General features: G+C 50.5%; 1 protein-coding gene across 4 annotated transcripts; it reads left to right on the top strand.

Moving 5' to 3' along the window:
* The first annotated feature begins 528 nt into the window (after nucleotides 1-528).
* Nucleotides 529-22,159, top strand: TPM4 (tropomyosin 4). 4 transcript variants are annotated; one of them, XM_068536812.1, is made up of 9 exons: nucleotides 529-696; nucleotides 5,682-5,807; nucleotides 10,125-10,258; nucleotides 12,825-12,942; nucleotides 13,508-13,578; nucleotides 14,535-14,610; nucleotides 16,398-16,460; nucleotides 16,547-16,616; nucleotides 17,630-20,679. In XM_068536812.1, exons 1-9 carry the CDS (start codon nucleotides 583-585, stop codon nucleotides 17,710-17,712), a joined length of 855 nt encoding a protein of 284 aa, XP_068392913.1. In that variant the 5' UTR covers nucleotides 529-582; the 3' UTR covers nucleotides 17,713-20,679. The 4 variants fall into 4 exon arrangements, with proteins under 4 accessions (XP_068392913.1, XP_068392911.1, XP_068392914.1 ...); XM_068536810.1 differs by lacking the exon at nucleotides 17,630-20,679 and adding an exon at nucleotides 20,720-22,159 and having other exon boundaries at nucleotides 536-696; XM_068536813.1 differs by lacking the exons at nucleotides 529-696; nucleotides 5,682-5,807 and adding an exon at nucleotides 6,078-6,348 and having other exon boundaries at nucleotides 17,630-20,667.
* The last annotated feature ends 3,137 nt before the right edge of the window (nucleotides 22,160-25,296 follow it).

Genomic DNA, 25,296 nt, shown 5'->3' with positions numbered 1-25,296 from the left:
ATGAGGCAGAGACTGGTCAGACAGGTGGGAGTAATCCAGGGAGTCTCCCAGGGGTGGTAGCAGATGGGATGGGGTCCTGACCCCCCAATACCTGGAGGGACCCAGAGCGGAGAAGAAGGGAGGACAGAAGCCCCCTCACCCCACCACACCCCTACTCTGCACCCACCCACAAGCCCTCTTCAGCCCGCCCAACCACAGATGGGGAAACAGACCAGCCGGCAGGCCGCCCTCATCCTCCTGGGCCGGCGCTGTGCCCGCTCGCCCACGCGGGACCTGTGTCACCAGGTTAAAAACAGAAACGGGTCGGGCCTTTTTTTTTTCCTTTGAGAAAATCCTAGACCCAAATAAGGCGAGGGCTGTGGGGAGGCCGGTGAGCTGGCCAAGTCCTCCTGAGCAAGCAAGCAAGTGGCGGCTGGCCCAGCCGGCCTGAGCTTGGGCCTCCTCCAAGACTCGCCCCGCAGCAGGGCGGCGCACCCCGGGGAGCCTATAAGACCCTCTCCACCGCCCTCGCCGCTCACTCGATCCAGCAGCCAAAGCCCTAGCCGCAGCCCTTCCTGCGCCTACGCCCCCCACTGCCCAGCCATGGAGGCCATCAAGAAGAAGATGCAGATGCTGAAGCTGGACAAGGAGAATGCCATCGACCGGGCCGAGCAGGCGGAGTCGGATAAGAAAGCTGCTGAGGAGAAGTGCAAGCAGGTGACGGACGTGCCTCTGCTGGGCTGCGCCGGGCAGCCCAGCACCCTCTCTGAGCTGGCGAGATTCTGGGGCCGACGGTGGGGGTCTGGGAAATCTTGGTACTCAGAGGTTGGGGGAGAGACAGGGGGTGATGATCTGGCTGAGAAAGAGTGATGCTTCGTCTTCCCTGGAGGGGTCCCTGGGCTGGGAGAGAGGGGGCCAACTGGACCCACTCCCAGCAAAGCCAGTGGGAGCAAAGCGAATGAGAGAGAGAGAGACTAAGAAGGCGTGTGAGAAAGAGAGGGGTGTTTGTGTGGGCTGGTTCTGTGTGTGCACATGTGAGGGTGTGCGGATGTGTGTTGGGGTGAAGGTATCAGTGTTGGGGGGTATCCTAGAGGGGGTGGTTTGGGGATGCTGTGTGTGTGAAAGGTATTTGTGTGTGTCTGAGCATTTGTGTGTCCACGTGTGTTGCGTGTGTGTTTCAGCTCTCTGGAGGGGTGAAGGTGACTAAGAATGTGTGTGCAGAGGGAAGCCTGCGCGCGCGATTGTTGGGAAGTGGGTGTGGAAGAGTGTGGCTATGTTGTGAGTCTGCGTGTGTTGATGGTGGTATCAGCATGGGTTTGGGCGTATGGGGGAGAGGCTAGCTGTGTGTGTGCTTGCGCAAAAGCTGACATGACATTAATGGAATGTGCGGGTGTCAGGGTGAGTGTGTGTGTGTGTTAAGGTGACTGTGTGTTTGGGCTGGCATGTGTGCGCGTGTGTCAGGGTATGTGTGTGCCTGTTGGGGTATCTGTGTGAGTGTGGGTGACCCGGTGCCCGTGTCAGGGCACACTCAGGTGTGACTGTGCGTGACAGCCCGAGGAGAGTGGCCAAGTGTGGGTGCATGGTGGGGCCGGCTGTGACCGACTGCTGGGGCAGCTGAGTGAGGGGCTGGGGGCTGGGGTGGGTAGAGATTTGAGGGTGAACCTGACAATCTCAATGTGTCTCTATGTATCTGGGGAGCCCTTGCTGTGAGCCTGGCAGGGGAAGGCAGGGGTACCTGTGGAAGGCAGAGGCCCCGGACCCAGAGCTTTGGGGACAGGGTTCCCAGGAGGCTCGGGCAACCGGGACACATCAGAGAGCTAATGGAAGTGTCCTGGGCTGGGCAGTCCCAAGGCCGTGGCTTGGGACAGAGCAGAAGTCAGTTGTCTGTGTCTGGGTGGCCAGAACTGCCAGTGAGAGGAGGGAAGGGGGTCCTGAGCCCTCCCACAGTGCCCTGCCCCACACGGCTCATCTGAACCCTTGGGGTCAACTGCCAAGCCCTCAGGAGCATCAGGGTCTCGAATAAGCCCCAGGAGGCGCTTAGGACGGTGCCACCAAGTGCCCAGCCCTGCCCATCCCCGTTGTCAGGCCAGCTCAGCAGGTAACAGTGCAGGCTCTGAGCTCAGGCTGGCCTTGTTCATAGCTTAGTCACTGAGCACCCTGGAGCAAACACCTTCACCTCTCTGTGCCTCGGTGGCTACATGTGTGAAATGGGGAAGTGAAAGTGGTGCCTCCCTCACCACCATGGGAGGACGAGGGGTGACTAGGCAGGTGGAGCCCTTGGCCTGGGACCCGGCACAGTGTAAGCACTCAATAAACTCAGGATTCTTTCCTGCCCTGCCCTACCTCCCCTTTGGGCCTCCCCATCCCCCAGTGTCCCGGGGCTGCCCTAGGCGCCTGTGACACATCCGCACAGGACAGCCCCACCCCAGTTCTCCCTGCCACGAACTCTCCTCCTCCCTCCCTGGCAAACACAAACACCCATCCTGGGCTGGCCCTGAGCTGCCGGCTTCCATCCATCATTTAGCCCTTACCAAGAGGGGCTTAGCTAGGAATTCAGAAAAAAGCAATTTTATGGCTCTAATTTGCACTAAGGTGTGAGTGACTGATAAAGCACACTCTACCAAGGCGCACACAAGTTCAAAAGGGAATGCTCCTCAAAGCGTCCAGCCAGCTGCATGGCCAAGGAGGCAGGGACAGGTTCTCTGGTCTCCAGCTGGATTTTCATTCTGTTCTTTTTTTTTTCCACAAAGCTGCCCACTGGGGTAGACTTGTGCTCAAATCCAGGCCAGATCATCTTCTAGCTCTGTAACTCAGGGCACATTGCTGCCCCTCTCTGAGCCCTCAGTGCTCTTATCTGAGAAATGGGGGCAAACAATGCCTTCTGATGGCAGGGCACCCAAGATTCCAGAGGTCCAAAGCAGAAGCCTGAGCCCCATAGAGCAGATGGCCAGTTCTGCCTGGGACAAAGGCAGGAGGTCGTGAAAGACTCAACTTATCTGGACTGCCTTGTGCTTCAGGAGGCCAGAGAGCATGGGTCTTAGGCCAGCCTGACCCTCAGGGAACCTGCAGCAAAGTCCCAATTCCAAGCCCTCTCTCTCCAGTATGGGAATGGGACGAGGAGGCCCAGCCTGCCCACTTCCTGCCCACTCCCCTCCCAGGGCAGTGACATCCGCCCCAACTGGCCTTTGACCCCACATCCTGCCTCAGCCCTGCCCAAAAGCCCCATTTGCAGGGACTACGGTACGCAGCCCATGACCCTCCTGGCCAAAGTTTTACAGGCAGGGAAACTGAGGCCCCAAGAAGGAAGCGACTTGAGGGAGACCTTGCAGGGTCAGTGCAAGGCTCAGCCCCCCGGCAAGGCACCACACACCCGTACACACTTTGTGTGTGGAATTCGGACAGAGGGAAAGGAGCCCGATCTGTGTCAATTTTATTTATTTTTCAGACCCAGCTCCAACCACTGAGGGGTTTGCAGTTGTGTCATTGATTCATTCTGCAAACTTCCCCCAGGGTTCTGTGGTGAACATCAGGCCCAGTCCCATACTGGGTGATGCTGGAGCCCAGAGTGACCTCAGCCCCAGGCCTGTCTTGCAAGGAGCCCCAGGCTGAGGGAGACAGAGCCAAACATGGAGGGACACCCCCTGCCTCAGGGGTCAGGGTTGGGCGAGAGGGTGGGACAGGGACTGGGGGCCCAGGGCAGCAGTGCAGGCCACCCAGGGGAGGGGGCTGGGTGTGGAGGGTCAGTGGGAGGAGGGCGTGATGGGCAGTGGGCACAGTATAGCCTACCAGTCAAGCAAATCTGTTTTGGAATCAGTCTGACAAGGGTTCCAATACCCTACCCGTATGGCGTTGGGCAGGTCCCTTTCTTGTTCAGGGACTCAGTTTACCCTTCTGTGACACGAGGCTTCAGTGGGACGGTACTTGTAATGTGCCTGGCACATTCTAACTGCTTCATAGGCGTCTGCCTACCTTATTACAGTCCCTACTCCTTGTTGTCCAAACATTGCCAGAAAAAGTCATCAGAAACAATCTCGACACCCAAATGAGCCCAATGCTGCAGAACCTGCCCTCACTTTTTCATGTTAAAAGAGCATTGTGCCTGGCACCCAGTTGGCACCTAGGAAATGCCGTACCACACAGATCTGGAAGGAAGTCAGGTGGACGCTGGGTCAAGCTGACCTGTCTTTAAGGAAACTGGCTCATTTTCTCAGTGAAAGTGGAAGTTCAAAAGCAGCTGCCAGGGCACTCAGAGACCACCACGTCAAGGCTTCCATTTTGCAGATGAGGAGACTGAGGCCAGAAAAGGGGACGGGGTCATACAGCTGGGATTTGGAGTCAGGCTCTCGGGCTCCTTGCCTAGAGGTCAAGCCAGGGTTGGTGGACCCTGTCTTAGGCCGGAGCTGCAGCCACCCTCCTCCTGCTCTGATTCCCCCACCCTCTTTTCCATTCCCCAGCTCAGCGGTAGGACACTCAGTAGCCCTGGAAATGGGAGGCTGAGTGGGAGGTTGGGATAGCAGCCCTTTTAAGAATTTGCACACACGCACGCATGCACGCACACACACACACACAGAACCTGGCACATTTTGCACATTGTCTCAGGAGTGAACATGAGCAAGTCAGGGAGGGATGCAGAAAAGCAGGCCTGTTATGAGGGCCTGTTCAGATGTGGGTTCCAATCCTGTTCTGTGTGATCCATGGAAAGTCACTCCACCTCTCTGGGCTTCCTGCTGTGAGGAGGAAGCAGGAAGAGGATGCAGGGCCCATGGGGCCTGCCTGCCCACCTTGGGAGCATGAACAGGACCAGGGGTCAAACCACCTGAGACATAAAGTCAGATCAAAGCCTGATCTGGACTGACCGCCCCAGCCCAGAGTTACTGCAGGGGAGGGAGGCGCACAGAGGGAGGGAGGGAGGGTGACAGAGAAAGCTTTCTGAGCTGACCCTTGACTGGTGTGGTGGGGGGTGATGGAGAGGTGAAGGGGTCTGTGGTTTGTACCCCATAGACCTGACCTTCTCAAACTGGGGGTGCCAGGAGGGTGGCAAGACTCTTGGGATAAACAAAAGAGGACTGAAAATGTGGGGAATGCAGGGGACACTTTTATTAAAACGAACGCATGCCAGATTGCAAGAATTTAAAAGATTTAACCTGAGCCTTCCAAGAAAGTGATCTTTAAGGAGTAGCTCTCTTCTAGTAAGCCCCCAAAGTCCAGGAGTCGGGGGCGGGGGCGGGGATTGAGCCTGTCAACCCTTCAGGGTATTTTGTGAGAACCACTCTCTTGGGCAATAGGGAACCATGGCAGGTTCTAGACAGAGGGAGGGTAAACATACTTAGGAAGCTCCTCTGGCTGCCAGTGTTGGGAAGGCTGAGGGTAGGGGGATGGTCCAAGCCCAGAGTATGAGACTGCCCTGCAAAATTGAACACGTGTTTGTAGGAGACGTGTCGGGACTTGTTTCCCAAAAGCTGTGATCCATTCTGCAAGAGTACTGGGGGACTCCAAAAAAGATAAGCACAGCTGGTCCCAGGATAAGGAAAGGATGTGAAAGTCATATTAACAGGTATGAGTGGTGCGTTTATTGAGCGGTGCGTGACATTGTTATCCCTGTTTTACAGATGAGGAAACCTGGACTCCTATGAATGCGGGGGACGCCCCTGCGCCGCGGGGACGTGGCCCCCAGGCTGATGCGTCCCCCTATCTGTCCCCAGGTAGAGGAGGAGCTGACGCAGCTCCAGAAGAAGCTGAAGGGGACGGAGGATGAGCTGGATAAATACTCCGAGGACCTGAAGGACGCGCAGGAGAAGCTGGAGCTGACGGAGAAGAAAGCCTCCGACGTACGTGCCCAGTAATGGGGGCGCCCGCGGCAGGGCCGGACAGGAGCCCCGGGGCCGGGCGGGCGGGAAGCGCTGGAGGAAGAGGAGGAGGAGGAAGAGGAAGAGGAGAAGGCGGTGCCTCCCGGCGCTTTCTCCAAATAAGTCCCGAAAGGGGGCACTTTCCAGCAGTTGCGGCCAGCGGTGCCGACGTCAGGCCCTCCCCCAGCGGTGCTGACGTCGGCTGCCCGGCCGGGTGACCTCATCGCCCCGACAGCGGCCGGGCCGGGGGCGGGGAGAGGCGGGGGCGGCCCTGGCGCAGGCAAAGGCTCTAGGGCCGGGGTGCGGCTGCTGCAGCTCTCGCCAGAGCCGAGCCGAGACGAGCGCCCGCCGCTGCCCGCCGCCCGCTGCCCGCTGCGTGCGCCTCCGCGCCATGGCTGGCCTCAACTCCCTGGAGGCGGTGAAACGCAAGATCCAGGCCCTGCAGCAGCAGGCGGATGAGGCGGAGGACCGCGCGCAGGGCCTGCAGCGGGAGCTGGACGGCGAGCGCGAGCGGCGAGAGAAAGTGAGAGCCTGCGCGCCGGCTCCTGCACCCCCGGCCGCGGCGCGCCCTCCTTTCTTCCCTTATCCCGGCGCCGCCCGCTTCCCGCGCTCCCTGCCCGCCCGCCGCTGTCGCCCCCCCCATTATCCCACCTTTGCACCCTCGGGCCCCGGCGCTCCCGATCGCGGACCCGCAACCTGGGACCCTCTGCTGAGACCCATTCCTCCATCGCCATCCTCCTTCCCTGGCCTGGGACGGGGGAGGGGGCGCCGCATCCGGGTCGGGCGGGGCCGGCCGAGCGGGAAATGGGGGGATGGGACGGAGGGGGGGGTGTACGCGATCCTGGAGTGGGGAGAGGGGGTAGGGGGCACCCTGCTGCCTGCCGACTCGCCGCTGGCGCCGGGGTCCGGGCGGGGGAGGGCGGGGAGCTGCTACTCCACCTAGGAGCGGGAAGTGAGAGTGAAAACGTTGAGCTTCCATTGTCTGGGGTTGGACAGGCCGAAACCGGGAGTGGAGCTGGCGTCGCACTTTCTCGCCTCTTCCGAGGTTTCCCGGTTCCTGCCGAACTTTCCCAGCTGTTCCCAGGGGCGCAGCGGCGACGTGTCTGCTCCAGACAGGGAGCGGAAGTTCAGTCCCGAGCCGCCGGCCTTTCCCTCCCCAGCTGGTCCCTGCGGGAACGCGGGCCGCGGAACCCGCCTTCCTCTAGAAGACCCTTGGAATGTTAGCACTGGGCCCCCGACCCCAGATCGTTTCGTGTGCGGCCGCTGCAATTTGCGGGGCTTGAGGCGGATAATGGGGCTGAATGAGGAGGGGGCCTCACCGCCCTCTCTCCGTCCCCTGATTGCCCCTTGGGACGGGACAGGTGGTGGCCACCAGTGGGACTGGAGAGAGATCTGTATTCCAATCCCATCTCATACCACTTGGTGTACTTAACTGCTAGGAGCGTGTCTCCATCTATAAAGTAGGGATGACAATAATGCTGACCCCTAGGATAGTTGGGAGGGTCTCAGGAGTAAAACCTCCCTACATGGCAACTGGCACATAGTACGAGCTCTATTCCTGGACTTTTTTCTCCCCTCGTTCTACCCCTAGAGGAGCTCACAGCCTAGTGGGGGGGCAAGGGGAGTCAGACAAATAAGGCTGATTAACATTGCGGGCGGGGTGTGTCTGCGTTCTGCTATGGGAGCATGACAGAAGCAGACAACCAGTGGGGTGGGCTTCAAAATGGAGGTTGAGCAGTCTTACAGAATAAATAAGAGTTTTCTGGGACAAGAGACTGTGCAAAGACTCAGAGGAAAGAAAGTTGGGGGAGAGGGTGGAAGCCCAGGGTCCCTGAAAGCTGGAGTGCTGGGACTCAGGGTGGGAACCCCAAAAGTGGAAAAAGAGCCCAACCAGATGGAACTGCCATGTGTACTGACAGGTCTGGGGAAGAGGCCCCCAGACTGTTTCCCTGCTGGCCAGAGTCAAAGCGTTTAATCCTGTAAGGGCTGGTCTGGCGTGAAGAGGCCTCAGAAACCTGGTGTAAGCCTCCAACAGTAGCCAGTTTGGCCTCTTTCGCACACGTAACCGGCATAACCCTCCCTCTGATCTCATCCCAAGTCATCTCTGGAGGACAATTACTTCTGCTTAAAAATGGCCCTCAGCTGTGAGCCAAGACTTAGGAGTGGGACAGTCCAGTATGGGAGGAGACATGTTTTTGGAAAGTTTCGAACTTCTTAAAAAGTTCACTTTTCAAAGCACGCTTCTCTTGATCAGAAAAGGGGAAAAGCCTTAAGAAGTTTCCTGGGCAAAAGGAATTGAGCCCAGGGGGGAAGGGGGGGGGCTACATTTTTCAGTCTCTTGTAGAGAAAGCCAAGAGCCGGCGTGTGGCAGACTTCTGGGTCTGCCTCCCGACAGCTGGTTTCGTTTAGATTTTTGTGTGATTAACCGACATCTTCCTGTTCCTTTGCCACATGTATCTAGCAAGCCTCTTTTACCTTATAAGGGAAATCCTTTGTAGCATGTAGAAGCTTTGATTGCAGGAAGGGGTGGAACCAAAAATGACTAGCAGTGACTAGCAGTTTTTCAAAAATACATATGTATGTATGTATGTATGTACATATATGAATGTATCTCAGAACTGTTTCGATTCCAGATAGTTGAAAATGTGCCAAAAGCTTGGTTGTCAGGATTCAGAATCCCCCACGTAAAGAGGCGCTCTTTTTTTTTTTTTTTTAAGACTACTCATGAATCAAGCACCTCTGCATGATCTAAAACGTCAGTTCCTTGACTACTAATGGGTATGAGGTTTCTTTTTGGGGTGACAAAACGTTTGGAATTAGATAATGGTGTTGGTTGCACAATTTTGTGAGTGTACTAAAAAAACGTGGGGTGGGGGGGGAAGTCAATTCCTGCCCCAGTTGCTGAAAGAGTTAAGATTCATATAATTTAAAAAGAATACAAAGCACCCACTCATTGGAAGGAGTGGGTGACATTTCTTAAAATGGTTCATCAGTGGTGTAAATGGATTCCCCAGACTGATGTTTCAGAGGAAGTTGCGATCAGAAACACCTGTGGGAGCTTCTGCTGCCTCTGCTGCTAGGACTCTGGAGCTAAGGAAAGTTTCCTGACTCTGTGCTTTTCAGCAACTCTGGCCTCATTCGATTACTCCACTGATTTTTACAGCCTTCCCCAATTCGGAGATTCTTTATTAATCTTGTTATGAAGAAGCCAGGGTAGCTTGATATTTCTCCCGTCGGTTGAGCTCCATTTTACCAATTCTCAATATTCCTAAGTGTGTGGCCTCGAAGCCCCCCCAGGACTCAGAGCACAGGTTCGGCAAGGGAAGGACCCTGGACTGGGGCTCAAGAAGCCGTTTCCTACCAGCCCTGTGACACTGAACCAAACTACTTCACCTCACTGGATCTCTCAGTTTCCCCAGCTGTAAAATGGGTGAGATATGTGGGGATTAAATGAGGTGAAACCATGGCAGTAAGAGCTGCACTTTGTGGGACTTCCCAAATGCCAGGTGCAATGCCATACCCTTCCTTTACAGTCCCCACAGAGGAGTGAGGCAAGCAGGCCCTGGGATAGGGAGACTCAGAGCAAGCCGTGAAACGACCTGCCCAATGCCACATGGCTATAAACTGGCAGAGCGGGGATTCTGACCTAGCACATTGCGATCCTGGAGTTCTTGCTTTTATGCACGCCACCATATTACCTTCCTTGTAGGTGAAAACACCTTGAAAAGCCACTAACAACATTCTGACATCTCTCCCATGCCTGTAACCAAGTTTTCTTTCCTTTCCTTTCTTGTATCTTTTTGTCCCAGCATCTCTCAGCCAGGCTTGGTTAAGGATGGCGTTCCAACTGGGCTGCCCCCAGCCTCCCTCCCAACTGTATGGCCAACATGTAACTGAGGCGTCCAGATTCTTGCATTTGTCTTGCCATTCAGGTGGCTGGGAGCAGACCTTATATGACAGGGTGAGCCGGTCACTGGTGGCCTTGCTCTCTAGATATACCATGGAGAGGCCAGCACCGTCCTCTTGGAACGTACCGCTTACTAATCTCTCTCTCCTGTATTGACTTGACAGACTGTCCTATTGTGGTGGATGTTTGCTGACATTTGGGGGAAAGATCATGCGGAAAATTCACATTCTCCAGATGAGACAGAGTGTGAATTCCTTATCACCTGGATTCCTGGGTGGGCTTTGGCAGGGGAAGCGGGTTAGCTGGGGGAAAGGGCACTGTGTGAGTGGAGGGCTCTTGCTGCTAGCTGACCTGTTTCCTTCTTAACCTGGCTGCACCTCTGACCTCCCTAGGCTGAAGGTGATGTGGCAGCTCTCAATCGACGCATCCAGCTCGTTGAGGAGGAGTTGGACAGGGCTCAGGAACGACTGGCCACCGCCCTGCAGAAGCTGGAGGAGGCAGAAAAGGCTGCAGATGAGAGTGAGAGGTAAGGACGCTTTGAACCCAGTGGCATTAGCGTTTGCTTCTGGGAAACGGGGATTGTGTTGTAGAGCGGACCTCCCAGAGCTGGGGTGAGAGTAAATGAGATCACACGGACATGCACGTGTGCACATACGTACAAATGTGTATGGTTTGTACGTAGGTGCAACGCCTTGTAAACCATCATGCTGTATGTAGAGGCATTTGATGTGGTGGTTCCAAAGGAAAACTAACAACAGGCAGAAGAAGGCAAAAAATGGGCACATATAAGATTGCAACTGCAACTGTCATTGGCAATCAGTTTGCAGAGCGCTGCTTCTCACATTCTCCCTGAAAGTCCCTGTGCATCTCGTCATCAGTGTTCTCAAGACATCAGTTTCCAGGGTGATGTGAGAAGGCGGGGGATGAAAATTTGGAATGGACCATCTACATAGATGATCGTTAGCAGTGCCTCAGGCTTTGGGCTACTGGACAGCTGTATGTCAGGGACATGCACAAACCAGTCCCATTAATATATTTGCCACTGACAGAGCTACGCTGCCTCCAGAAGGTACTGTGTCCTCCCGAGTGGGCAAGCTCTCTGGCACGCCTTGGCGCAGGCTCTGGAGGACTGAGGGCAGATTGTGTAATTCACAGAAGCAGCTGTCTCTGTGTGGCGGTAAATGGGTTCCTTGTGTGGTCATGGTGTGGGCTGGCCCATTGGTCCTCATGTATCTGCCACATCACCACAACAGAATTCTCACCGGACCCATCCACCATAGTTTTCTGGTATATACTCCTCCCAAGGGTTCATTCCCGATTGTACTGTTGTGACCATACACTGGAGATGCAGAACCAACTGGGGAATCTTGGAGATTGACTTTTCGAGTTGCCCAAGTGGGAAATTTCTTCCCGTGCAGTGGAATAGCCCTACCCAGGGCACAGATCCCTGCTTCAGCCACTTAATAGAGGGAGAGGGTGGCAGCTCAGGGCAGTCACAAGGAAGTGTGAAGGATCCAGTCACAAGTTGCTCATGGCTGTGCCTGGGGCCTAGATTAGCTGCTACCCTTGTTCACAGTCAGACCAGCCTGGCCAGATGTCTCACTTCTGTGACCTCCCCAAGGCAAACCAAGAGAGCCTGGGAAGGCCCCTCACTTACTGGTATCACGTTACCAGAGGCCTTTGATGGCACCCCTGTTAGAGACTGCTGTTTAGGTAGAAAGAATTTTATACTTGGGAGATGGAGAATCTAGATGTAAGTCCTTCCACTGCCGTTTACTATGTGGCCTTGGACAAGTCACTGTGATCTCTCCACTACTGCAGAGGGTTTTCCAAGCTTGATGATCTTGAGGATTGGTACAGACACGGAGAGTGTTCTGATAGTCAGCTGAGACTGGTAGTGACAGTCCGAATGAAAGTATTTATTAGAAGTATATGGTGGGGGTGGGGGTGGTGTGATGAATTGGGAGATTGGGATTGACATATATACACTAATATGTATTAAATGGGTAACCAATAAGAACCTGCTGTATAAAAAAATTAAATGATTCAAAAATTCAAAAAAAAAAAAGAAGCGTATGGTCCTCTGCTGTGGGCAGGCACGACACACATCGATACATTATCCTGCACTGGCCTCTTCTTTGGAAGTATCTGATCTTACCTTGTCCACCCCAAGCAGTGCAGGCTAGAGTGAGCTCCATTTCATGGTCAAAAGTTGTAGGAGACTTCCAGCCGTTCCCAGGACGCTGTCCTTTCCAAAGTGGACTTCAGTTCAGTATCCACTTCAGTTCAGGCCTTCCTCACCCATCACTTTGTGGGTACCTGCCTCTTACCTGGTCTTCCCACTGCAGTCCATCCATCATTCTGGTTTCCACTCACTCCTGCTTTTGAAACCCTCCTGTGGTTCCACGTCCCCTTGGCATAAAACTCTTAGTGTGTCACTCAAGCAGCCTATGGTCCAGCCACCCTGACCTCCCTGCCATATTCTTTCATTCCTCTGGGGCTTTCTTGTACAGCTCTGTCTCACTGAAGAATACCTTTCTCCTCCTTGTTCGTTTGTGGACTCTCTTCTGGAAAGTGCCTCGTCTCACACACACACACACACACACACACACACACACACCTCTGCTGCAGCAGAATTCATCATTCCAACAGCCAAGCTGGGCCCAGACCTCTGATCACATCGTGGTAACTGCTGGCGTACAAGTCCCCCATGTTACTAGTCAGTGAGAGACTCTGTAGGATGGGAGCATGGACTCTGGAGCCACATCGCCAGAGTATGAATCCCAGCTCTGCCACTTACTGGTTGTGTAACCTTAAGCAAGTTACTTGCTTAACTGAGCCTCTCTATGCCTCAGTTTCTTCCTCTGTGAAATGGGGATAATGTACCTACTTTGGGGGCGGGGGTTGTGAAGTTTGAGGCACTTAGTGCCTGGCATTTGGCAAAGATGAAGTGAATGTGAGCAGCTCTACAATTTCCTGTTTGGAGTATGGTTCTTGGTAGATGTCAGAGAAGTGTTTAGATGAGCAGATGCATGGAGGTGTGTGATGAGGCGGTAATGTATGGAAGTAATGACGAGGTTTGCTCCTTGCAGAGGAATGAAGGTGATAGAAAACCGGGCAATGAAAGATGAGGAGAAGATGGAGATTCAGGAGATGCAGCTCAAAGAGGCCAAGCACATTGCTGAGGAGGCTGACCGCAAATACGAGGAGGTGAGTGGGGGTGAGTGGGGCTGGTAGATGGCAGCAGCAGGAAGTGGGGAGGAAATGGATCTGTGATAGGGAGAACCCTGGGGCCGCCTAAAGGAAGTTCTTGGTCAGCTCAGCTGCCCTTCTGTGTCCACATCTGTTTTCCTAAGACAGCCACTTGGCTAGGAAACCATATCTTCCACGATGCCAAAAGTCCTGGGAAATTCTGTGACACTCACAAGTGGGGACTTAGACTTAATGGGGAAACCAAGTAATCAGATCCCTTTTTTGTCCTGCAGCTTGGTGTTAGACTAAAATGGGGAATTGTGGTCCCCAGTCGTGGGTCTTCAGACCATGAAAGCTCAGTTGCTCCTTCTGCCTGCCCTCATGGTCCCATCTCTTCCTTCACTTCCCGGGGCCTGAGGGAGAGAATTTAGATTTTCTCCGGGACCGTCTGGGTCGGAGCAGCAGCAGAAAGCCCCACGTCTCAGATGGTCTGGGCGTGGCCTTGCTGTCTGCACGGGGGAGGGCATCGAACTAGACGTGGCTCTTAGGGGTCAGTCTTGGTCGATCCTTCCTGTCTCTGCAGGTAGCTCGTAAGTTGGTCATCCTGGAGGGCGAGCTGGAGAGGGCGGAGGAGCGTGCCGAGGTGTCTGAACTGTGAGTGGCAGAGCAAGGCTGAGTGGCGCCCAGCTCAGCTCCGGGCCGGGGGGGGGGGGGGGGGTGGAGCTGGGAGGGAGTCGGTTGTGTTGGGAATGGATACCGGCCAGGGCCTCTGGCCAAGTGGACGGGCATCTGAGACTCGTTGCTCAGTGCCTCCTCTTTGCCTCCATGGCTGACAAAGAATGATGGGCGACTGTTTGTTCTTACTGCCCTGGGCAGTGCTGCCCACGTGTTGACTCTTCCCACAAAGGTATTGGGAAAGATGAGTGAGACAGGCAGTAGCAGAGAAGCCCAGAAGTCCCATTTTCCCAGAGAGGATCCTTCAGGAGGCTGTGCCTTCTTAAGGGAACACTGAGGGCAGGGTGCCATGTCGGTGTTTAAATGCCTTGTTCTTGATGTCATTGTTTGATTGGGACACATTCCTGGGGGGAAAGGTGAGAAGCTTGACCAGAATCCCCACGAGCTCCCCACCAGAAAACCAAAAAGCCTCCCCCCTCGGACTTGGGTGAGGAATCCAGCTGGAGGAATCCAGCTCCCCGGAGCATTCCTGCTGTGCTGAGAGAGATCTGGTTTCGAAAATCTGCTCCAAGCTTGCGTCCTGGAGTGTCCGGTGTAAACTCTGATTGCTCCCGGCCTCCATCTCATTCTTAAACACCTTCCGGAGTCAGCCTCATCAATCATAGATTTCACAAGTCCCTGTTGCCTCAGACTTGGCAGGAGCCCAGGAGTGCTTTACAAACCTTCCAAATACTCCTCGGCCTGCCGCGCCTTTGCCTGGCATGATAGTGTTTTGATAAACACACAGCGCTGTGTCTCAGAAAAACCCATTAACATTTTTCCCCCCCGCATTCCTTCTGGGGGCCCCTGGAAGTGCGATTCCTCCTTTTGAAAACTTCTTTTAGAGGAATTGCCTGATGTAAGATAAGACACAAAAATCCCTTGTCTTTGGGCAGAAAATGTGGTGACCTGGAAGAAGAACTCAAGAATGTCACTAACAACCTGAAGTCGCTAGAGGCTGCATCCGAAAAGGTTGGTGGTTGGCTTGAGCTGGAGGGTGATTTGCCGGACTTTCTTCTTTTCTTCCCCCAACGTACGCAGGAGCGTGCTAGCGTATCAGGGATCTGACCTGTATTTGCTAACAGTAGCTTTGGTGCCCAGCAGCCAGGTTTTTCCCCTACAGAGAGAGGTGTCCCGTGGCTAGATTTCCCCCTTTTAAGATGGGGTCTTAGCACCATCTTTTATCTCTACCTCCCGGAAGGTGGAGATGGAATGAGATTGGGACCTGGTCAGGCGCCTCTTAGGGAGATCTGAGCATCATCACGTAAATACAGAGCCTACAGAGCCTCTCAACTGAATCCCTGGGTTCCTCCAGAAATACTTTCTAGAAGGTCGAGCGGCAATCAAAGGTGGAATTGGGCTTTTTTAGTTGAAACAGTCCCCAAAGCAGTCATTACAGGAGAGAGCATTAGGAGCAACGTACACGCTCTTCCATGGCCTTCTTCCCACCCCCTGCCAACCCCTGCGGCTGAGTTCTGCATCCTCATCTCTTCCGCATTCTCCCTCCTCCTACTCCCGTCCAGTTGCATTGAACTTCAGTTTCACAAACATTCCATGTTGGTCACCTTCAATGCTTTGAACCTGCTGTCCACTCAGCCCGGGGTGGCCTTCCCTTTGCTCTCTGCTTGGCAACTCCCTATTCATCCTTTAGGCCCCTGCATGAGAGGCCCTCCCTGATTGCTCATCTAGATTAGGTGTTTCTCAGCTGTGTAGCCCCACCTACTTCTTTTCCTATCATGATGGTTGATCACATTTATCATAATTAATTGCATGCCTTCCTTGCTAGATTGTAGGTTTTAAGGACAGGGACTGTGTCTTGTTTAGAGCTGTGTCATTAGTCCTAGCGTTGTGCCTGGCGTGTATCTCATACTAGGATAGTTGGTGAATAAATGCAGACCACACGTGTATGCCAGATGCTGCCCTGGTCACGGGGAGAGATGCTACAGTGATGGTACGGCTTCTGCTCTTGAAGATCTCGAAGTCTAGCTGAGTAGAGGGGTTGATAAAGTAACAAAGTGCTGTGGGGCTTCAACAGAGGGACTTCGCAAAGTTGGGAAAGGTGTCACGAGGAGGTGACGTTAGAAAAGACCGTAGAGCGGGATGCTGGCCAGGAGCTCAAATTCCAGTCGGGTTCCAGTCATGGCTTGTCACTTCGTAGCCATGTGACCCTAGACAAATTAGCTAGCCTCTCTGTTACTCTTTACTCTTCTGTAAATTGCGATTGATGATATCTAGCAACATAGCAGGCAGTTAATGAAGGTTCGCTACTATTCATCTGAGTCGAGCCCTGAAAGACAAACATAACTTCTGACAGAGAGTAATGAGGAATGGAACATTCCATGCTGGGGGGCCCAGTCGTAGTCAAGGGCTGGAGACCAGAGAATACTCAGAATAGGGTTAGGAAGTGGCCAGCACCTTGGGAAAGCTGGTGGGAAGTGGGGTTGGAAACATAGGTTAGGCCAGCTGCTGGGGAGGGCCTTGAGTAGCCTATTTCCATTCAGTCATCTGCACCATCTTCATCACATGTGTATCCTGAGTTATCAGCTCAGATCTTGAGATCAATAGCATCCCAGAGGGATCTCCCCCAGATTCTCTGAGTTTTGCACCCATTTCTTCTGCCTGGGAAGGTGCCTGTCTCCACTTCTTAGGCAGGTTCATAGCTTCAAGCACACACTTTTCTCCGAGGAACAGGGAACATGCATTCTTCTGTGCTTTTTTCCCTTCCTTTTTTAAAAGCAGTGTTTTGGTCTCTCCCACAGTATTCTGAAAAGGAGGATAAATATGAAGAAGAAATTAAACTTCTGTCTGACAAACTGAAAGAGGTGCGTGTGATTTCCACCCAACTAGTTCAGGTTTCTCCTGCGGCTGGTCTTAAAGCAGTCATAGTGACTCCTTTCTTCTGCCCTAGGCTGAGACCCGTGCCGAATTTGCAGAGAGAACAGTTGCAAAACTGGAAAAGACAATTGATGACCTGGAAGGTATGAAATTACCATATAATTATGTTTGCTCTGCCTCCCTCTACACGACACGTCCCCAGACAGTTGGGGGGAATCTGGAAAGGCTGATTTGGGCTTTGTCCACTTTAGGATAGCGAAGTGCAGAGTGATGTCACATGTGGAAGTCTGGAGCCCTGGAATGGAACAGTGCAAATCAAATTCAGACTAGGGTCGCCATTTTTCAAGAACTAAAATATTTCTGCTTAATTAGTCCACATGTGAGTATAGAGACCCAAATATGGCTGATTCTTTTCAAGTCTTTAGAATTTCCTTTAATTTGCTCATTTCTGACACGCCTTGCATTTTTTAAATGCCTTGCATTTTTACAGAAGCTCTCTCCCAGAGAGTGCAAAGCTTATCACAGTATGAGAAAATGGAAATTCAGAGACCGTGGAGACCTGAATTAAGACTCCAGTCCGTGAGTCTGGTGCCCACATATCCCAGAATTTCTTGAAGAGTTCCATCTTTAAAAAAAATTGTCCCATGTTCTTCATGAAATGACCCAGAAATTCCAGAATCTTGGGGTTCAAACGAAATCTCCCAAACTGCCTGTCCCACCCAGAAAGGGTACAGAACTCATTCCTCAGACCATGTGTCCCAGTGTTTGATTTAGGAAGTGAGGTTTCCATATAAGGGAAAATGCCCCATTCCAAAGTATAGCCTTTGGACTGGATGACATCATTGAAAGTCAGAAATAACCTGGGGTGGGAGACTGGTGGGGAGAAGCTCTAGCCATTTCTAGTCACCACTCTTTTTAAAGGTTCATTATGGCTAACCCCCTGCAGAACTTCACACCACTTAGAAATCACTCCATAGATCTTTTGTTGTCTCTTTTGTGTTACACAGGACACAACTTTCTCCTAGTTCATGCTTTGTTTTCTCACTTTTTTTTTCTTCCTCTCGTTGCTCATGTGTGGCACTCCATTCCGACCCTCGCGCTCTGTACCCTGTACCTCTTCTTCTGAACTCTCTCCCTGGGGACCTCCGCCCTCTAGACGAGCTATATGCTCAGAAGCTCAAGTACAAAGCTATCAGCGAGGAGCTGGACCATGCTCTCAACGACATGACCTCTCTCTAAGAGGCGGCTGGGGTGCTGCCCTCTGTCCTAGCAATACTGAAGTCTGCCTTCTCACTGTGGTGCCTATACTCCTGTGGGCTTCTAGAAACTAGAAGCTCCAGTTTCCTGCCTCCTGGTTCGAACTTTCAAGCCTTCTTCTGCCGTGTCTGTGACTGTGTGACCGAAATAAAGGCAGGCAGTCCTCACCTTCATGCCCTCTCATTTTCATTTTCTCCACTTGCCGCTTTTGAGCCGTAGCTATGAGGCCCTTGACCATGATTGCAGCCAAAAGTGAGTGGTTCAAATGAAGAGCTCGTTTCAAAAAGAAAATTATGCCCACATGATTCTTTTCTGACAATGTAAAAACAAATGCCAACTTGGCCTGAGCTCTCAAATTTATTAGCTAACTGTATCTGCATGCCAATAGCAGTTTTTCCTTAAATAGAAATTCTGTTGAATGGAGTCTCATCCAACCTCTTGAGCAGCTTAATAGAGTCAGCAGAACTTGCAAACACCAGCAGGCTTATCGCTAAAAAGAGGCTACCTTTGGACAGGGCTTCATCTGTGGATTCAAATAGCGGCCACGACATTTTGGTCTCCTTAGTCCTCCTTTTCTCATGTTTTCTCTGTGATGTGCTCGGAGAGTGGTGCCTGGGGTTCCCTATGTCTTCACTGTTCACGGAACACCTCTCCAGCTCCCAGTCCTGGGAGGCAGTTCACCAGTGAAGCTCACCTCTACACCCTGCCCTTAGAAAACAACTATACAAGGGATTAAAGGGCATCCCATTAACAGGGCAAGGGAATGGAGGCTGCTGGAATGCCAAACAAAGGAAGTGAGGTGACTCTTTCCTGAGTTCCAAACGAAGTTGCCTGAGATGCTAACATCTATCTCCCCTCATACTTGAGTTAACTAGAACCAGGAACCTTGGTTTAGTGAGAGCTCATAAAGTTTGCGTGTGGGTGCTAAAAGGTCACACCTATGGTGACCAAAAGCTCATCAGTTTTCCCAAGAGAATCCAAATTTTAAATAGTCTGTCTGGTTCTCCCCTGCACCCCACCGCTGCCACCACCTTAAATTGTCCCAGAAACACTGACATTTTGATGTCCAAGCCGTCTTCCAGGCTGCCCCCTGAACCTGAAAATGGCATGAAAAGCTCCAGTTAGATCATTAATTTTTGGTCACTATAGCTTGTTATTCCTCATCCAGTAATTTTTTATTTAGGTGGGAACCTCTGTCACAATTCTTTAGATTCAGTCCTCCAAAATACATCTTCCCTAAACTACCCATGCCCTTCCACCTCCAACCTTTCTCTGTTCCTAACTGCTGTCCACCCTGAACTTCTGCATAAACTACTCCCCTCACATATTGCTATACATATGCCCCTGGAAAGATTAAACTGTGTAGGGGTAGGTGTTTTTTGTTTGCTCTCTCTGCATATCTGTTCCTGGGATTTTTCCAGACATATGTAGCCTCCACCCTTTGAAATCACTGCAGCCCTGTCTATCCAGTCATTCTGCATAACTAAGCACCTAGGTGGAACTTCATTTAGCGATTAGGGCTGTGGAGATCTACTTCTACCTGTTGACAGCGTGGGGGCCTGTCACATTCTCAAGGGCAATTAACACTATAGGGGAAAGTTAGTCTCAGACCTAATGACAAAGTAGATGCCAGGGAATCCAAGTGGCAAGGTGTGAAGTGAGGTCGGGATTTGGAGTTGGGAAACCTGGGTTTACATCCCAGCTCTACCATTTTAGCTGTGCAACCCTGAACAAGCTGCTTAGCTTTTTTGCAAAAACAAAAGTGATAGCTCAGTTGCTGAGGATTAAATGAGGTAATGGGGAAATTGGTTCACACATAGTAGGCCCTCAGTTACTTCTGTTAATCCAGACTGGACAGGCCCAAGTAACTGTCCTCTGAGAGAATCCTCCCAGATCATAGTCACTAGATTAGATTTTTTTAAAGTGCCACATCAAATGAAAGGTTCAGTAGTTTTAGTTGAAAGGCTGCCATCTTTCGCAGTCATTTTTATTCTTTCTGAAAATTTCCAAGCTGATCATATCACATTTTATGAGGCATTTTGCTTTCCTCTGGTATTTTAATAAGTCTTGGCCCTAGTCCTTATCAGCCATCACTCATTGCAAACCAGTTCTCTCTCATGCTCTGTCATGCACAGCCCTAGACGGCATCTTAGATTTTTGGGTTTTGTTGTTTTTTGTTTGTTTCATCAGCTCAATTACTTAATAATGTACCTATAGTCTGGCTTAAATTTCAATCATGTTGCATTTACCTGCAGTTTGACTACACTGCTATGGACACATAGAAACAATAACACAATTATGCCTGGAATTTAAACAGCCATTCCCAGAAGCTCCAAAGGAAAGATGGGTTACAGGATTATCTTTCCCTACCATAAGCTCAAGGATTAATTAACCAGCACTAGGGAGAAAATGTATTAAGTCATCCGTATCTTAGACTAAAATCTGTGTAGCATTTCATAAGTTCTGAAGCATTTCTCATTTGTTCCTCATAATAACCCCCATGTCACACAATGGTATTATTATCCCCATTTGATAGATGGGGAAACTGAGACCTAGAAAGGTTAAATGGCTTACTTCATTGGCCCAACTGGGACTTAAATCCAGGTGTTCTGACTCTAGGATTGCCAGATTTATCATATTAAAATATAGGACACCCAGTTAAATTTGAATATCAGATAGGCAATGAATAAATTTTTAGCATATCTCAAGCAACATTTGGGATACACTTGTGTTAAAAAATTTATTCGTTGTTTACCTGAAATTCAAATTTAACTGAGCACCTGTATTTTATTTTGCAACCCTATCCGGCTCCCAAACCTGGCATTTAGTGTCTACTAGTCCCTGGTGTTCTGCTATAATTAAAATGCAGAGTACTTTCTCTGCTCTTTCACTCTGGCAATGTGGAGTTTAGAAACCTTTTTTTTTTTTTTTTTACCTTTAACAAAGATGCTTATTAATTTATTTTTCCCTCATTCTTAATTCTCACCAGAAAAGCTTGCCCAGGCCAAAGAAGAGAATGTGGGCTTACATCAGACACTGGATCAGACACTAAACGAACTAAACTGTATATAACCAAAACAGAAGAGTCTTGTTCCAAAAGAAACTCCAGAGCTCCGTGTCTTTCTCTTCTCTTGTAAGAAGTTTCTTTTGTTATTGCCTCTTCGCTTTGCTGGAAATGTCAAGCAAATTATGAACACGTGACCAAATATTTTGTATCAGAGAAGCTTTGAGCACCAGTTAAATCTATTCCTTCCTTTTCCCAAATGGCACCAGCTTTTTCAGCTCTATTTTTATCCTTAAATTGCATTTATTCCTAAGGTAGGCAGGGTATTTCATATTGAGCATACTCTCTTAAGACTGAGGGCATTTGGCTCCTGGGAGAATAGACAACCTCACACTTTCAAAACACAGATTCCGATATCTAGTCATGGGTCAATTTAAAAGGTTGAAGAATATCCACCATCGGTCACACTATAGGAGGCCAGGGACCGTCACATTAAAATGGGTGGGGATTTTCCATCCAGAGCAAAACAGGGGGGTGGGGGTGGGATTACTATGGGAAGTCATAAGCCAGAGAGGTTAACCTAATCATCCTGGCTCTTTTCCACACTCCACCGTGCAGAACAAACATCCTCTGAGCAGTCAGCATGAGAATGCTTGGAAAAGAGCCATAATAATTACCCAAATGTTTTCAGAATAGATCCTTGATATGCTCTTCTACATGCTTCTTTCACTCTAAAGTTGTTCTCTGAGGAGCTGATGTCTTATTCCAATAATGACCCATGCTTATCTGCTCCGACAGGAGGCCATCCACTCAGCAGGAATGAATGTTGTAGAATTCAGTCCTGTTCAGAGAAGCCGTATCAAAAACACTGCTAGCATCAATAGTTGAGTAAGACTGTTTTTCTATAAACAAATATTGGGCAGAATGGCCCTCTCTGACAGCAAAGTAAAGATGAAAAAGTAATTGGCCCAACTTCATCTCCTCTATACTCCAGGGACTGGCAAATTGGAGATTTACTTATCTGGAATTTTAATTCCTTCTTCAGGACAAAGTTAATCAAAGACCAAGAAACTCCTGATTAAACTGGATATGGAGTATTTTGTAGGCAGGGCTGCACATTTTGTCTTTGTTATATTTCTGCTTTCTCAGTTAACATCTCAGAGCTGAAACATTCCACATTCCCCAGCAGTGTGGGAGCCAACTCAAGTTTACAATTCTGACTAAAAATCACCCTGCTTCTAGCTTATCCAAATCCTCTGCCCCTCACTCCTATTTATTAAGCATCACACTACCCAGGAGATACACTAGCAAACTGTGCAACTGAATAAAACCCACACTTTTCATTTAGATTCTTGCAACTGTATCATATGTAATAGTATCACTTTTTCTACATTTTGGTCAAATAAATTTTTACATAAACTACAATTTGTGTGAATTTTAGAGTGTGTGGGGACATACACAGCATTATGGTTTGACAAATGTAAATGGGATAGAAAGGAAAGATAACTGTACCAAGAACTCAGCAAATGTTATTTATTTGCTGTCTACCATGACTGCCTGATATAAGGATTATGATCTCTATATTACAGGTGAGAGCTCTTTGCCTTAGTAACTCAAAGCTCCTGTCCTTTGTTATTCCCAATCCTGCCTGAGCCAGACTAAAAGAATGTGAAAGGTTTTAATAGACAAGATAGGAGCAGGAAAGATGGTCCCTATCACTTGAGTCAGGAAAGCACAAGGCCTGCCTGGATAAGGTTTTCTCTGTGTGACATATATAAAGGAAAGAAGTAGGAAAGCTGGAAGGTAGGCGGGGTCCACATTGATGAGAGCCTGAACTGAATTTGGTCCGGAGTGGAGAGCCACTGATCAATAATCAATAAATAAAAGAGGGCTTCCCTGGTGGCGCAGTGGTTGAGAATCTGCCTGCCAATGCAGGGGACACGGGTTCGAGCCCAGGTCTGGGAAGATCCCACATGCCGCGGAGCAACTGGGCCCGTGAGCCACAACTACTGAGCCTGCGCGTCTGGAGCCTGTGCTCCGCAACAAGAGAGGCCCACGCACCGCGATGAAGAGTGGCCCCCGCTTGCTGCAACTAGAGAAAGCCCTCGCACAGAAACGAAGACCCAACACAGCCAAAAATAAATAAATTTTAAAAGAAATAAAGAAAGAAAGAAGTAAAAGAAATAAATTAGGAAAATCCACTTAGCATTCATTGCCAGGAAGGACTAGAGTGGGGGCAGACTAGAGACAGGAAGATCAGTTAGAAAGGTATTTCAGTTCATCCAGGACAGTGCTTGCCAGATTGGAATAAGAAGAAGTGATCTGAAGGAAAGTAATCTTTAGACTTGGCTTACTGGATGGCAGGAACTTAAAGAAGAAAGTGTCAAAGGTGACTGCAGTTTCACTACCTGAATTGCTTTGAGATCTGCCTTAAGATCTGATCTTGGGGAAGGGGATTAGGGAATCAAAAAGAAATGAAAGCCTTTAAGACACGAATGCAGTATGCAAACAATTTTTTTGTTACCAAGTACAATTAAAAACATTTCCTTCATTTTAATTCAACATTTAGCTGACACTGTGAGCTTGTTTAGGTGGTAGAGGCAGGGAATGTCGATGAATAAAGTATAATGTCCTCCTCTAAGTGCCCTACCACTGCTAGATTGAAGTTCCTCCTCTCCCTCCTCCCCACCCCCTTGGGCTGTAATCTAATCTCAGTATACTGTTTTAGTCATCCTGGTGCCTCAGCACCTATTATAAGTATTTAACGTTTGTTAAACTGACATGTCTCAGCTCTTGGGGAGTTCCCAATCCCATGAAGGGTGGGTGGAACAAAAGGTGAGGTTAGGACCAGATTGTGAGGAATATATCCTGCCAATAGACCATGGATGGATACTGGATAAATGTTTTAGACTAAGCTCACTGCAGGGTGGAATCTGGATTAGAGAACGATCAGGGAGAGCAGTGGAGAGATGTGATGATCCAACGGGCAAAAGAAATAGAAGAGCAAGGGACTTCCCTGGTGGTGCAGTGCTTAAGAATCTGCCTGCCAAGGCAGGGGACACGGGTTTGATCCCTGGTCCGGGAAGATCTCACATGCCACAGACCAACTAAGCCCGTGTGCCACAACTACTGAGCCCACGTGCCACAACTACTGAGCCTGCGCTCTAGAGCCCACGAGTCACAACTACTGAGCCCGCATGCCACAACTACTGAAGCCCACGTGCCTAGAGCCCGTGCTCCACAACAAGAGAAGCCACCGCAATGAGAAGCCCATGCACCTCAAGAAAGAGTAGCCCCTGCTCGCTCCAACTAGAGAAAGCCCGCGCAGCAACAAAGACCCCATACAGCCGAAAATAAAATTAACTAATTTTTTAAAAAAATAGAAAAGCAAGGTTTAAGGGGTATTTAGAACATCCTTAAAAACCAGGCTGTGAGGGATGAAAGAAAAGTATGGTGGCTTAGGTCTCACTCAGAAAAGTAATTCAAGACAAGCTAGTGTGAGTACAAGACGACAAGTTCAGTTGTGGACATGATGAGTTTGAAGCATCTTTGACAGATCCAAAGGTAGATGCCCAGGAAGTAGTTGGGACATGGAGGGATGGCTGGGCTATGGGTTCTCTGAGAATCACCAGCATGGAGACAGTAGGAGCCAAGAAGTGAATACGATCACCCCGGAAGCAAGAACAGACATAGAAAGAACCATGAGGAACACCAAGCAAACCCCCCCCCCCCACCAAAAGACTGCAATGGAATCCGAGAAGCAGCACCCAGAGAAGGGGAGGTATAGGTAATAAAAGAAACAGGCAAATAAAATGGGAAGGGTACCGGGCTTCCCTGGTGGCACAGTGGTTGAGAGTCTGCCTGCCAATGCAGGGGACACGGGTTCGAGCCCTGGTCTGGGAAGATCCCACATGCCGCGGAGCAACTGGGCCCGTGAGCCACAACTACTGAGCCTGCGCATCTGGAGCCTGTGCTCCGCAACAAGAGAGGCCGCGATAGTGAGAGGCCCGCGCACCGCGATGAAGAGTGGCCCCTGCTTGCCGCAACTAGGGAAAGCCCTCGCACAGAAACGAAGACCCAACACAGCCAAAAATAAATATAATTAATTAATTAATTTTAAAAAAAAATGGGAAGTGTACCAAGAAAAGGAGAACTGCCAGAGAAGGTGGTCAAGAGTATCAAATGCCACAGAGGCTGAAGCCAACCAAGTGGTCTATGGCCCTGGTTGAAGCTTTTCCTAACCAGAGCCAAATAAGCAGACGAATGTGCTGCAGTTGGAGGGAGGAGAGGCAGGGGCCATCTTTTTTAAGATCCTTGGGCAAGTCTCCAGGACTGACCCCAGAGTGACACATAGCGGTGACGCCACGCTGGTGGTGTGTGGCCCGTCTCTACGATGCAGGAAACCATCATGATCAAGACCTCAGCCTCTGAAGCTGGTCACTTTGAGTTCAAAAACCAACTTACCTGGTTAGTAGCCTGGGAAAGTCACTTAACCTATTTGGCCTCGGTTTTCTCACCATAAAACGGGGGGGGGGGGGGAGGACAATAATACCTACCTCAGT

The sequence above is a fragment of the Eschrichtius robustus genome, chromosome 2 (genome assembly GCF_028021215.1).
Source record: "Eschrichtius robustus isolate mEscRob2 chromosome 2, mEscRob2.pri, whole genome shotgun sequence".
NCBI lineage: Eukaryota > Metazoa > Chordata > Mammalia > Artiodactyla > Eschrichtiidae > Eschrichtius > Eschrichtius robustus.
The sequence above is the reverse complement of the archived record's forward strand: the minus strand, read 5'-3'. Positions and strand labels throughout refer to the sequence as shown.